At 34.7% G+C, this 13,229-nt stretch overlaps 2 protein-coding genes across 4 annotated transcripts in view; one reads left to right on the top strand and one right to left on the bottom strand.

Moving 5' to 3' along the window:
• The window catches only part of otud7a (OTU deubiquitinase 7A), a 192,211-nt gene that overhangs the window by 123,854 nt on the left and 55,128 nt on the right, over window positions 1-13,229 (bottom strand). The window contains exons 2-4 of one of the 2 annotated variants that reach the window (XM_087312550.1): window positions 11,893-12,051; window positions 7,470-7,596; window positions 5,558-5,754 (exon numbers count right to left, since the gene is read on the bottom strand). The gene's annotated coding sequence lies outside the window, so the exon portion shown is untranslated. The remainder of the gene's footprint in view (window positions 1-5,557; window positions 5,755-7,469; window positions 7,597-11,892; window positions 12,052-13,229) is intronic. The other variant, XM_087312552.1, reaches the window with a different exon arrangement.
• LOC100330575 (cysteine repeat modular protein 2) overlaps window positions 1-13,229 on the top strand; it is a 51,438-nt gene that overhangs the window by 21,209 nt on the left and 17,000 nt on the right. Inside the window, exons 5-9 of one of the 2 annotated variants that reach the window (XM_087312548.1) lie at window positions 2,439-2,584; window positions 5,551-5,745; window positions 7,477-7,563; window positions 8,145-8,340; window positions 11,836-12,059. In XM_087312548.1, the coding sequence (XP_087168674.1) occupies window positions 2,439-2,584; window positions 5,551-5,745; window positions 7,477-7,563; window positions 8,145-8,340; window positions 11,836-12,059 (848 nt within the window). Of the gene's footprint in view, window positions 1-2,438; window positions 2,585-5,550; window positions 5,746-7,476; window positions 7,575-8,144; window positions 8,341-11,835; window positions 12,060-13,229 lie in introns of those variants that run through there. The other variant, XM_087312549.1, reaches the window with a different exon arrangement.

Raw genomic sequence — 13,229 nt, 5'->3', positions numbered from 1 at the left:
GAAGCTGAAGGACTCTGTGTCTCGTAGCGAGTCCTGACTAATGAATGTCCACTCAGAGAGGAAAAGAGCAGTGCTAATCCGCTGAACATTCCTCGTGCTTTCTTTGAGCCAGTGCTGTTGTCATGGCATCGGTTGTCTGCGGTCGCGCTCAAACATCTTGTTTAATTCTTGAGTACTAAAGCGAGGCACCGCTGAGTCTCAGACGGGACAGTCTGTCCGCCACGCTCTTCACAACCAATAGTGGGTATAAAAATAAAAATGTTTAGAGTTGAATCAAAATTATTCACCCTCCTGTGATATAAATATTCCCCAAATGATGTTTAACAGAGCAAGGACAGCATCTCCTATAATGATATAATAACAATCTCACAGTATTTCCTACAATGTTTCATCTTCTGGAGAAAGTCTTATTTGTTTTATTTAGGCTAGAATAAAAGCTAATTTTATAAAAAATAAAAATAAAAGCACTGTAAAAATGCTGGGTTCCACACAATCGATTTGTGTTGAGACAACAAAGGAGTTCAATTATTTGTTTTTACAAATTCAAGTTGATTGGACATAAAACAAATAAGTTGTCTAAAAAAAAAAAAAAACTTAAGAATTGTGTTGTTTGTTAAATCTTATTTAAAATGAGCTGAAACATCAAATGTCTTTTTGTTTTGTTTTTTTGAGTGTGTGTGTGGTTTTGGGATGGTGTTCATTTCTCTGCTGTGGTTTAGTTCTCGGGTTACTCCTCTAGCCTGGAGCTCCTACAGTCTCTCAGTCTTCATTATATCCCTCATGCTTTGATTGTAAAGTCAGTCTACAAAGGCTAAAAGTGCTGTGAAGCTGCTCCAAATGCTTTGTTAGCCAGACTGTCGAAAAAAAAAATATTGCTTAAGTGGGCTTAATGGTATAATAAAATAAAAACTGCTTTAATTCTAGCCTAAATAAAACAAATGAGACTTTCTCCAGAAGAAAATATATTATCAGACATACTGTGAAAATTTCCTGAATCTGTTAAACATCATTTGGGAAATATTAAACAAGAAAAAAAAAAATTCTAACTCCATCCGTCTGTTCGCATCCATCCATCCATCCATCGTCTATCCCTCTATCCGTCTATCTATCTATCCCTCTATCCGTCTATCTATCTATCTATCTATCTATCTATCTATCTATCTATCTATCTATCTATCTATCTATCCGTCTATCTATCCGTCCATCCATGTATCCGTCCATCCATCTGTCCGTCTATCTATCCGTCCGTCTATCTATCCGTCCATCCATCTATCCGTCCATCCATCTATCCGTCCATCCATCCATCTATCCGTCCATCCATCCATCTATCCGTCCATCCATCCATCTATCCGTCCATCCATCCATCTATCCGTCCATCCATCTATCCGTCCATCCATCTATCCGTCCATCCATCCATCTATCTATCCATCCATCCGTCTGTCCATCTATCTGTCCATCCATCCATCCATCCATCCATCTATCCATCTATCTATCCATCTATCTATCCATCTATCTATCCATCTATCTATCTATCTATCTATCTATCTATCTATCTATCTATCTATCCGTCCATCCATCCATCCATCTGTCTATTTGCCTATCCATCCATCCATCTATCTACATAACCACCCACCCGTCCATCCATCCATCCATCCATCCATCCATCCATCCATCTATCTATCTATCTATCTATCCATCTATCTATCCATCTATCTATCCATCTATCTATCTATCTATCTATCTATCTATCTATCTATCTATCTATCTATCTATCTATCTATCTATCTATCTATCTATCTATCTATCTATCTATCTATCTATCTATCTATCTATCCGTCCATCCATCCATCCATCTGTCTATTTGCCTATCCATCCATCCATCTATCTACATAACCACCCACCCACCCGTCCATCCATCCATCCATCCATCCATCCATCCATCCATCCATCCATCCATCCATCCATCCATCCGTTTATGTATCTATCCGTCTATCTATTCATCCATCCATCTATCCGTCTATCCATTCGTCCATCTATCTATCCATCCATCCGTCCATCTATCCATCTATCCATCCATAAATCCATCCGTCCTTCCATCCATCCATCCATCCATCTATATCTATCTATATCTATCTGTCTGTATCCGTCTGTATCTATCCGTCTGTATCTATCCGTCTGTCTGTCTGTCTATCTATCTATCTATTTATCTATCTGTCTATCTATCCATCTTAGCACATTCAGACAACAACACAAACCTGTCAAAATAAAAGTGTAAAGATAATGCCGTTCACATGAAAGAGCCACATTAGGAACTCTATTAACTGTGTTCTATACTGGATTGTGTGTGTTCTGCAGAACGCTGAAATCCTGCTCTGCTCCTAGACGCTGCAGCAGTGAATGTTTCTGTGGAGTGTGTGACGGTTGTGTTTTGTGTTTAGATACAGACAGCAGTGTCGTCAGCACTGTCCGCAGAGGAGTTTCGAGGAGCGCGCTCGAGGCCTGTGTATCGCCTGTGTGGAGCCCTGTGTGGACTGCAGGAGCGAATCGCTGTGTCTCACCTGTCAGACCGGATACTTCCTCAACAGTGCGTGAACTGGCTGCTGCTTTTCCTGTCTCATAGCCATTGCCGTTTTAGACCCTTTAATATCATATTATATATATTGTTATTTAATGGCATTTTCATGCAAAAACATTATTAAATCGTGTGTTGTTGAGGATGTTTTCATCCCCTTTGGGTGGATTTTGAGTCTTAATTTGTCCACGATTTACTCTGGGTTTCAGCAAATGGAATCATTTTTGGTGACAAATCTTATTTTGACACATATTTTGGGAAAATGCTTTGAAATTTTTCAAAAACTCAAACACCACACTCAAATTGACTCCCCTTTCATTGTGTTTGGGGCTGATTTTGCCCCATTGACTTGCATTATGATCACATTTTGTTGATTGTAAAGCTACGACAGCATTAAATCATGCATTCTTGATTGTTGGTGGTCTTCCCTGTTGGGAAGAGGTAAAATTTCAGACTTTTACTGTTGATCATCAGTTGCAGTGCAAAAAAAGCTTAGTTTATGGCTTTTATGTGTGTGTGTGTGTGTGTGTGTGTGTGTGTGTGTGTAAGAGACCTTTGCGCACTTACCTTGATAAGTTTGAAAATATAACAAGCAACTTAACTCTCAGAACGAACAGTAGTAAACATAGTAAGTGTATATCTGCACACTCGCACTATAATCTGCTGTTTTACCCCATGTAAAGTCGGAAACTTGTTTGCAGAGGCCTATCTAAAGGGTTAATAATGCCAACTGACGATAAACAATAAATATGACACTTTAGACTTCTTACCAACAGGGAAAACCAGCAACAATCAAGCATGCATGATTATATGCTGTCATGGCTTTGCAATCAAAAAATGCAGTTATAATGGAAGTCAATGGGGCAAAAACAGCCCCGAACACAACGAAAGGGGAGTCAATCTGAACAGTACACAAGGGTTAATAAATATACAATTAAAAACCACACACAAATGAATACTTAGCTTAGATACGATTTTTAACATTATTATATAATAAAACTGGTGACACTTTGCTGAATATCTCCTTCATTTAATTTAAAAACAACTTTTGCCGTCATTTAAAGCAGGACAGTCTGTTTTAGCCGCATTACTTTGCATGGTTTGGTGTAGAGGTGTAACAGTATGAAATATTTGCATAATGATTAATTATGTATTTGACTAATTACTCATATTACCCATATATTAATTCTACCTACATATACATATATATATATACATATATATATATATATATATATACATATATATATATACATATATACATATATATATATATATATATATATATATATATATATATATATATACATATATATATATATATATATATATACATATATATATATATGTATATATATATATATATATATACATATATATATATATATATACATATATATATATATATATATATACATATATATATATATATATATATATATATATATATATATATATATATATATATATATATATATATATATATATATATATATATATATATATATATAAAAACACTGGATGCATCGGGTTGAAAGTTTTTACAGCATGTACAGAAGTCTTTGATATCTCTAGAGCAGGGGTGTCAAACTCAATTCCTGGAGGGCCGCAGCCCTGCACAGTTTAGTTCCAACCCTGCTCCAACACACTTACCTGTAGGTTTCAAACAAGCCTGAAGGACTCAATTAGTTTGATCAGGTGTGTTTAATTAGGGTTGGAACTAAATTGTGCAGAGCTGCGGCCCTTTTGGAACCGAGTTTGACACCTGTGCTCAAGAGTGTGTATAGTGAAGTTTCATTTCAAAATACCACACTAATAATGTTTTATAACTCTCTGAAACTGCCCCTTTTCAGCTTTGATACTAATCGTGGTGCTTTGGTGACTGTCTCTTTAAATTCAAATGAGATTGTGCTCTTTTCAAAAGAGGGTGGGGCTAAAATGCCTGCGTCAGCATAGCGGCTTCAGGGAAAGGATATTTTGTGCACAGCAGCACTATCTCACTCATTTGAATAGGAAATAGATTGATGCAAATGAGGTTAATGCAAAATGTGTGCAGGTTAGTGCTGTGAATTGGTTCGTACACTCTAAAAATGCCTGTGTTTGTCCATATTTGACTCAACATCAAGTTAAAACTAAGCGGCAACACCCTGCTCTCCCTCGTGAAGCTAATACGGAAGTAACTTAAACTCATCAAAAAGGCATAATTAAGGCACAATCGCCTCACAGCATGAAGGTCGCTGAGTCCCGGCAGGATCAGTTAGCTTTTCTGTGTGGAGTTTGCATGTTCTCCCCGTGTCGGTGAGGGTTTCCTCCGTGTGCTCCCGTTTCCCCCACAGTCCAAACACATGTGCTATAGGGGAACTGAATAAGCTAAATTGGCAGTAGTGTATGAGTGAGTGTGTGTGTGTGTGTGTGTGTGTGTGTGTGTGTGTGTGTGTGTGTATGTTTCCCAGTACTTGGTTGCAGCTGGAAGGGCTTCCACTGCGTAAAACATATGCTGAAATAGTTGGTGGTTCATTCCGCTGTGGCAACCCCTGATAAATAAGGGACTAAGCCGAAGGAAAATAAAAGAATGACCTTTTTTTTTTTTTTTTTTAACCCAACAGTGATATTTATCCATATTTGACCAGCAACAAAACCACAACACCGCTAATATTACAGAAATCGTCAGTGCTCGAGTGTTTCTGTATGCTGTAAACCACAGGTGTCAATTCCAGTTCCTAGAGGGCTGCAGCTCAGCTTAGTTCCAACCCTACTCCAACACACTTACCTATAGGTTTAAAACAAGCCTGAAGAACTTAGTTAGTTTAATCAGGTGTCTTTAAATAGGGTTAAAACTAAACTGCAGGATTGCAGCCCTCCAGGAACTGGAATTGACACCCGTGCTGTAAACAGTCCTTATTGTTGATGTTTGTGTGTGATAAATACTGATGATAGTGATGCTACAGTAACTGTAATTGTTGTTGTGTGTCTGTCAGACGGCACCTGTGTGAAAGAGTGTCCCGCCGGCTCCTATAAAGACGTCAGAGGCTGGCGCTGTCAGGCCTGTCACCGCTCCTGTCTGTCCTGCCGTGGCCCCGGGCCCCGAGACTGTGAGCGATGCAGTGGCTCCATTCGCCCGCTGTATGGAAAGTGCCCGCTCATTAGCTGTCCGCCGGGACAATACCTCGACGGTGAGACCCCTGCCATTTCAGACAAGAACATGACAACATACACACTTAATACACTTCATTGAACATGTACACATAGCCTGCATCTATATAGTATATAGGTGATGTCTATGTTTATATATAATAACTGTTAAAAAGCTATTAAAAGCTATTTATAACACCGGTAAAGCTATTTGCCACTAGTTAATTAGTAAAAGTTATTAGTAATTAATAAAGTAATGGTAACTAATAACCGTGACTTTTTCGTGCACCTTTCATAAAGCTGCTTTGAAACAATAATTACAAATGAACTTGAATTGAATAATAAAGTAATAAACAAAAAGAAACTTGATAATTGCTGACGCCTATTAATGTTGGTGTAGTGCTGCCATCAGCTGGACATCTGAGAGTACTACACTTAAACGTAAAGACGTGCATTTTCACAGACAGGACTAGGCCTGAGATAGATTTGGATAATTAAGCAGCTTTTATTTAAAAAAAAAAAAAAAAATACTTTAGAAATGCACATTACTGGTGTGTATCTTGAGACATTCAACCTAAATAACGAGTTAAATACATACAAAATAAATAAATAAATGACAATAATTGAGTTAAATACATAAATAATAAAAATAATAACAAATAAATGACAACAATTGAGTTAATAAAAAAATCTATATTAAAAAAATTAATGCAAATAATTGAGTTAAATAAATAAATAAATAAATAAATAATCAATAATAAAAATAATAATTAAATGACAACAATTGAGTTAAATAAATAATAAAAAAATTATAAAAAAATACCAAATTTAGTTAAATAAATAAATAATAAAATAATAATGATAAATAAACGACAAATTGAGTTAGATAAATAAATAAAATAATAATAAATGACAATAATTGAAGTTAAAAAAATAAAAAATAATAATAAGTTAAATAAAAAAATTATAATTATTAAAAAATTATTATAAATAATGACAATAGCGTTGAATAAATAATTAATAATAAAAATAATAATTAAATGACAGTAATGGAGTTAAACAAATAACTAAATAAATAATAATAATAATAATAAATGACAGTAATTGAGGTAAGTAAATAAATAAATAAAAAACATAATTAAATGACAATAATGGAGTTAAATAAATAAATAATAAAATCTCTAAAAAATAATAAGAAATAAATGATAATAAGTTAAATGAATAATAATAATAATAATAATAATAATAATAAATGACAACAATTGAGTTAAATAAATAATAATAATAATAATAATAATAATAATAATAATAATAATAAGACAGTAATTGAGTTAAATAAATAAATAATAAAAACAATAATAAATAAATGACAATAATTTAATTAAATAAATAACTAATTGACAATAATTTCGTTAAATAAATAATAAATATATAATAACTGAATAACAATAATGGAGTAAAATAAAAAAATGAATAATAAAAAATGAATAATAAAAAATAATAAATAAGAGACAATAATTTAGTTCATTCAATTTAGCACATTAATGATGAATCATAATCGTAATTATAAAGGTGTCTTATGAACACATCCTCAAGTAAAGTGTTACTAAATAAAAATAAATAAATAAATTGATCTGATATATCTTTACAGTGGTTTAATTCAGAGAATGTTTTCTTCCAGAACACAATGAAAGGAAGTCAGTTTGCACTACAGTATATGCACAGGGGGTTAAATAAGTTGACAGTATGTTATATTTGTTCTTACTGTAAAGGGGAAAGCCGCTCCTGCCGGTACTGTGACGTCTCCTGCTCCACATGTTTCGGCCCGGCGGCCCAGAACTGCATCTCCTGTGCTTCCGGTAACGTATAGGTTAGCTTTCCTCTCCTCACACCTGATGAACAGAGTGACAAACACTGTAGATTGGGGTGGGACAAAATATTGTGATGTTTCTGGCTGTGATGTGTTATCGATATATTCTAGCACCAAAAGAAAAATATAATTTAGAATTTAATTAACAGCAAATAATATTACATATTCAGAATATATTATACATTTAACATTTGATTAAATATAGGTCAGCATAATATATTCTGCATAATATAATTAAAATAATATATTCAGCACAACAAGAAGGTCGCTGATTCGAGCCTCAGCCGGGCCAGTTAGCATTTCTGTGTGGAGTTTGCTTGTTCTCCTTGTGTTGCTCTCCTTGTCCAAGCACATGCGCTATAGGGGAATTGGGTAAGCTAAAATTGTCTGTAGTGTATGTGTGTGAATGAGTGTGTATGGATGTTTCCCAGTATTGGGTTGAGGCTGGAAACATAAAACATATGCTGGGTAAGTTGGCGGTTCATTCCGCTGTGGCGACCCCAGATTAATAAAGAGACTAAGCCGAAAAGAAAATGAATGATATGTGTGAATAATGTGTGTTTCCTTCAGGGTTCATGCTGGAGCAGGAGTCGGTGTGTGTGGATGGATGTCCGCTGGGTTTTTATGGCAACAGCTCTAGTTTGCAGTGTGAACGGTGCGCTGAGAACTGCGAGCTCTGCCAGAGCGCAGACGAGTGTTTGACCTGTAAGAGCGACTCCTATCAGCTCTACCTGCTGCAGGGAAACTGCTGGTCAGAGTGTCCAGAGTGAGTCTCTGATTCTGAAACAGACCATTCACACTACACTTACCATCCATACATTCATTCATTAATTCGTTCGTTCGTTCGTTCGTTCGTTCGTTCATTCATTCATTCACTTTTCGGCTTAGTCCCTTTATTCATCAGGATATATAGGATATATATAAAATAAATGACAATAATTGGAGATAAATAAATAAATAAATAATTAATAAAAATAATAAATAAATAAATAAAACACTAAGTTAAAAAAATTAATAAATAATAAAAATATAATAAATAATGACAATAATTGAGTTAAATAACCAATAATAAAAAATAATAATTAAATGACAATAATGGAGTTAAACAAATAAATAACAAAAAAATAAAAATAAAAAATAAAAATAATAATGAATGACAGTAAATGAGTTAAAAATATAAATAATTTTTTAAAATAAAAATATTATTAAATAAATGACAATAATTAAGTTAAATAAATAATAACAATATAATAATTAAATGACAACATTTGAGTTAAATATACAAATAAATAATAAATATATAATAATTAAAGGACAATTTGAGTTAAATATACAAATAAATAGTAAAAATATAATAATTAAAAGGACAATATTGGAGTTAAATATACAAATAAGTAATAAAAATATAATAATTAAATGACAATATTTGAGTTAAATATACAAAAATAATAAAAATAAAATAATTAAAGGACAATATTTGAGTTAAATATACAAATAAATAATAAAAATATAATAATTAAAGGACAATATTTGAGTTAAATATACAAATAAATAATAAAAATATAATAATTAAATGATAATTGAGTTAAATTAATAAATAATTAGAGTGAGTCTCTGATTCTGAAACAAACCATTCACACCACACTTATACATTCATTCATTCATTCATTCATTCATTTTCTTTTCGGCTTAGTCCCTTTATCCATCAGGATATATAGAATAATACTTTGACAATCTCATTGCAATATTGTGCAGATCATGAAGCTCAGATACAATTAACATCCTTTGTTTTTTTGTGACAAAACTGAAAAAAAAGCTAAATTTAAAAACTGCTTAAAAACTCTGCCCTAAAAAAGGGACTAAAACATCCTGATTTTGCAGTAAAATTTCAATAATATCCGAACAATGTTGTGTGATTGCATTACAGCCTAAATTACAAACTTAAACTTTAAAACTGTTCCTTTGAGTTTAAGTGAAAAAGGAATTATTTGCTGGTGCCAGAAGGTGGCGCTCTTTATCTCTCACTCAGAGACAGCTTACATTTTTACTAAATGGGAGAAGAGTAAAGCCAGTGTCAAACTAGAGTTAGACCATACGAAATGCTGTCAGACGGTGCTGGAAAAAAATGAATAACTGATAAACACTGATGAAATGAGTGATTGATCTAAAGTTAAAGTCAGAATTATTAGCCAACCTGAATTATTAGAGCCCCTGTTTATTTTTTCCCAAATTTCTGTTTAACAGAGAGCAGATTTTTTTCAACACATTTTTAATCAAGATAGTTTATTAACTCATTTCTAATAACTGATTTATTTGATCTATGTCACGATGACAGTAAATAATATTTGACTAGATATTGTTTAAGACTTCTATACAGCTTAAAAAGTGACATTTTAAGCCTTAACAAGGTTAACTGTTCAAGTTAGGGTAATTAGGCAAGCTATTGTATAGCGATGGTTTGTTCTGTAGACTATCGGAAAAAAAGTTTACCTTAAAGTGGGCTAATAACTTTGTCCTTTAAATGGTGTTAAAAAAATTGAAAACTGCTTTTATTCTAGCCAAAATAAAACAAATAAGACTTTCTCCAGAAGACAAAAATATTATCAGACATACTGTGAAAATTTCCTTGCTCTGTTAAACATCATTTGGGAAATAAGAAATTTGAGAAAAAAAAAAAAAAAAAAAAAAGTTCAAAAGGGGGCTAATAATTCTGACTTCAACTATATTTGAAATGTCTGTATAGAGAGATCACCAATTCATCTTCTGTTGATTAATTTATTCACAGATCAAATTATTTTATTTTATTGTATTTGTTGAATATTTAACAAATTTGAATTGTGAAATTGTGAAAATCTTGCAATTATGATATCCACATCATAAACACGGAAAAAAAAACAAGAAAGGCATATGCTACCTGACAAATCTCTTGTTGTTGATCCCAGTTTTAAGAGCAACATATAATAACTTCACTTCCTAATCTGCAATTGCCTCTCTAGCTATACCACTAACTGTACAAAAAAAATGATAATAATAATAATTTCTCACATTACTAATGCTTTCCTTCTTAGACTTTACACACCTGAAACTTGCCTACAGCACTTATTCATTGTTGCTCTTATAGTTGTGTGAATTGCTTCCTTGTCCTCATTTGTAAGTCACTTTGCAGAAAGGCGTCTGCTAAATGACTAAATGCAAAAAACTTGACTTCTAGTTGATCATTTGGAAAAGTGGCAGAATGAATCATCTGTTAAACTGCATCCCAAACACTGCAGAAGACCTACTGGAACCAGCATGGACCCAAGATTCTCACAGAAATCAGTCAAGTTCGGTGAAGAAGAAATCATGGTTCCATTCAGTATGGGGGCGTGCGAGAGATCTGCAACATCAACAGCCTGAGAGATCAATCATTTGTGCTGCCCGTTACATTACAAACCACAGGAGAAGGCAAATTCTCCAGCAGGATAGCGCTCCTTCTCATACTTCAGCCTCCACATCAAAGCTCTAAAAAGCAAAGAAGGTCAATCTGCTGCAGGATTGGCCAGCCCAGTCACCAGACTTGAACATTATTGAGCATGTCTGGGGTAAAATGAAGGAGAAGGCATTGAAGATGAATCTAAAGGATCTTGATGAACTCTGGGCGCTTTCTTTGTTATTCCAGATGACTATTATTAAGTGATTTGAGTCAGAGATGTATGGATGCAGTCCTCCAAGCTCATGATGGAGTCAGACACAGTATTCATTCTGTCTCCACTGCAGCAGGACTTTATATTCTATATTGGACATTATTTCTGTTCAGTGACAAGACTTCTGTCTAAGCAAAATCAGACCTTACTGTCCTAATTAATTAAAAATTAAAGGCATGATCCTTTTTTATTGTGGTCAAATAAGAGTCATCTAGAGGCCTTTGCCTTTCGTATAAGCCACTTCTGATACCAAATGATCAACAAGAAGTCAAGTTATTGTTTGTCGTTTTTAAAACTTAGATAAGAAACAAGACTTTTGTCAGGTAGTGTACTTTAGTTTTTACAATAGAAGAGAGGAGTTGGTTGTTTGAGTTTCTATACATCATTCTGGTTGCGTTTCGACCTGAAATTCCTCCAAATTAGGGGTTTCCAAATGAATCTTTAAAGATCCTGTGCAGTGCTCTGAAATGTGCATTCCTTATTCTATGTTTGACGTAATCTCAACTTAAATTAAAAGTGAGAATGAGAGAGCTCCTGCCCTTTTTAAAGTAGTTTGTATCTTTTGGTTTTTCTTGCAGAGGTTATTTTGAGACAGAAATGGGGACATGTGAACCCTGTGATGGACTCTGTCTGACCTGTGATGGCACAAGCACAGAGTGCCTTTCGTGTCGAGAGGGTCTTCATCTGGCCAATGGGCAGTGCCGCCAGAGCTGCGCCCCCATGAGCTACGTGGCAGAAGACGGCACATGCAGACGCTGTGCTCCTCACTGTGATGCCTGCACAGATTTCTCCACCTGCACGAGTGAGAATTTATTATTGCAGAGATCGAATTTGAAACAGAATTAATACTGAATTCAGTCAATCTTTATTTTAAGGTACAATTCTCGCTATTATCAAACCATTTTACCACAATAAATTACTAATTTGCTGCTTCTTAATAGCAAAGTCTCTTTAAACAAGTCATTTCACTCGGTGGCCATCTTTGAAACACCTCTCGGGCAGTATGCTTGAGCATTCTGTCTGAATGGGGAAACATTAAACTCTCCAAAACTACTTGCCAAGCTTACGATTGAATTTCATTTATTCGCCAGATAGCGATCGACAATTGGCTCTTGTACTAGAAGGCGGGCTTTATTCGCCATATAGCGATAGACGATTGGCTCTTCTACTAGAAGGCGGGCTTTATTCGCCATATAGCGATCGACGATTGGCTCCTGTACAAGGCAGGCTTTATTTGCAATATAGAGAGATCGACGATTGGCTCTTCTACTAGAAGGCGGGCTTTATTCGCCATATTGCGATCGACGATTGTCTCTCGTACTAGAAGGTGGGCTTTTTTTTGCCATATAGCGATATATGATCAGCTACAATACTAGAAGGCGGGCTTTATTTGCCATATAGCGATCGATGATTGGCTCCTGTACTAGAAGGCGGGCTTTATTCGCCATATAGCCATTGGCTCCAGTAGTAGAAAAACGGACTTTATTCGACATAGCAATCGACGATTGGCTCCTGTACTAGAAGGCGGGCTTTATTCGCCATATAGCGATCGATGATTGGCTCCTGTACTAGAAGGTGGGCTTTATTCGCCATATAGCCATTGGCTCCAGTAGTAGAAAAACAGACTTTATTCGACATAGCAATCGACGATTGGCTCCTGTACTAGAAGGCGGGCTTTATTCGCCATATAGCGATCGACGATTGGCTCCTGTACTAGAAGGCGGGCTTTATTCGCCATATAGGGATCAACGATTTGCTCTTGTACTAGAAGGCGGGCTTTATTCGCCATATAGCGATCAACGATTGGCTCTTGTACTAGAAGGCGAGCTTTATTCACCATATAGTGATCAACAATTGGCTCATGTACAAGAAAGCGGGCTTTATTCATCATATAGCGATCAACGATTGGCTCCTGTTCTAGAAGGTGGGCTTTATTCGCCATATAGCGATCGATGATTGGCTCCTGTACTAG

The sequence above is a fragment of the Danio rerio genome, chromosome 25 (assembly GCF_052040795.2).
Source record: "Danio rerio strain M-AB ecotype USA chromosome 25, GRCz13ab, whole genome shotgun sequence".
NCBI classification, from domain to species: Eukaryota; Metazoa; Chordata; class Actinopteri; order Cypriniformes; family Danionidae; genus Danio; species Danio rerio.
The sequence above is the reverse complement of the archived record's forward strand: the minus strand, read 5'-3'. Positions and strand labels throughout refer to the sequence as shown.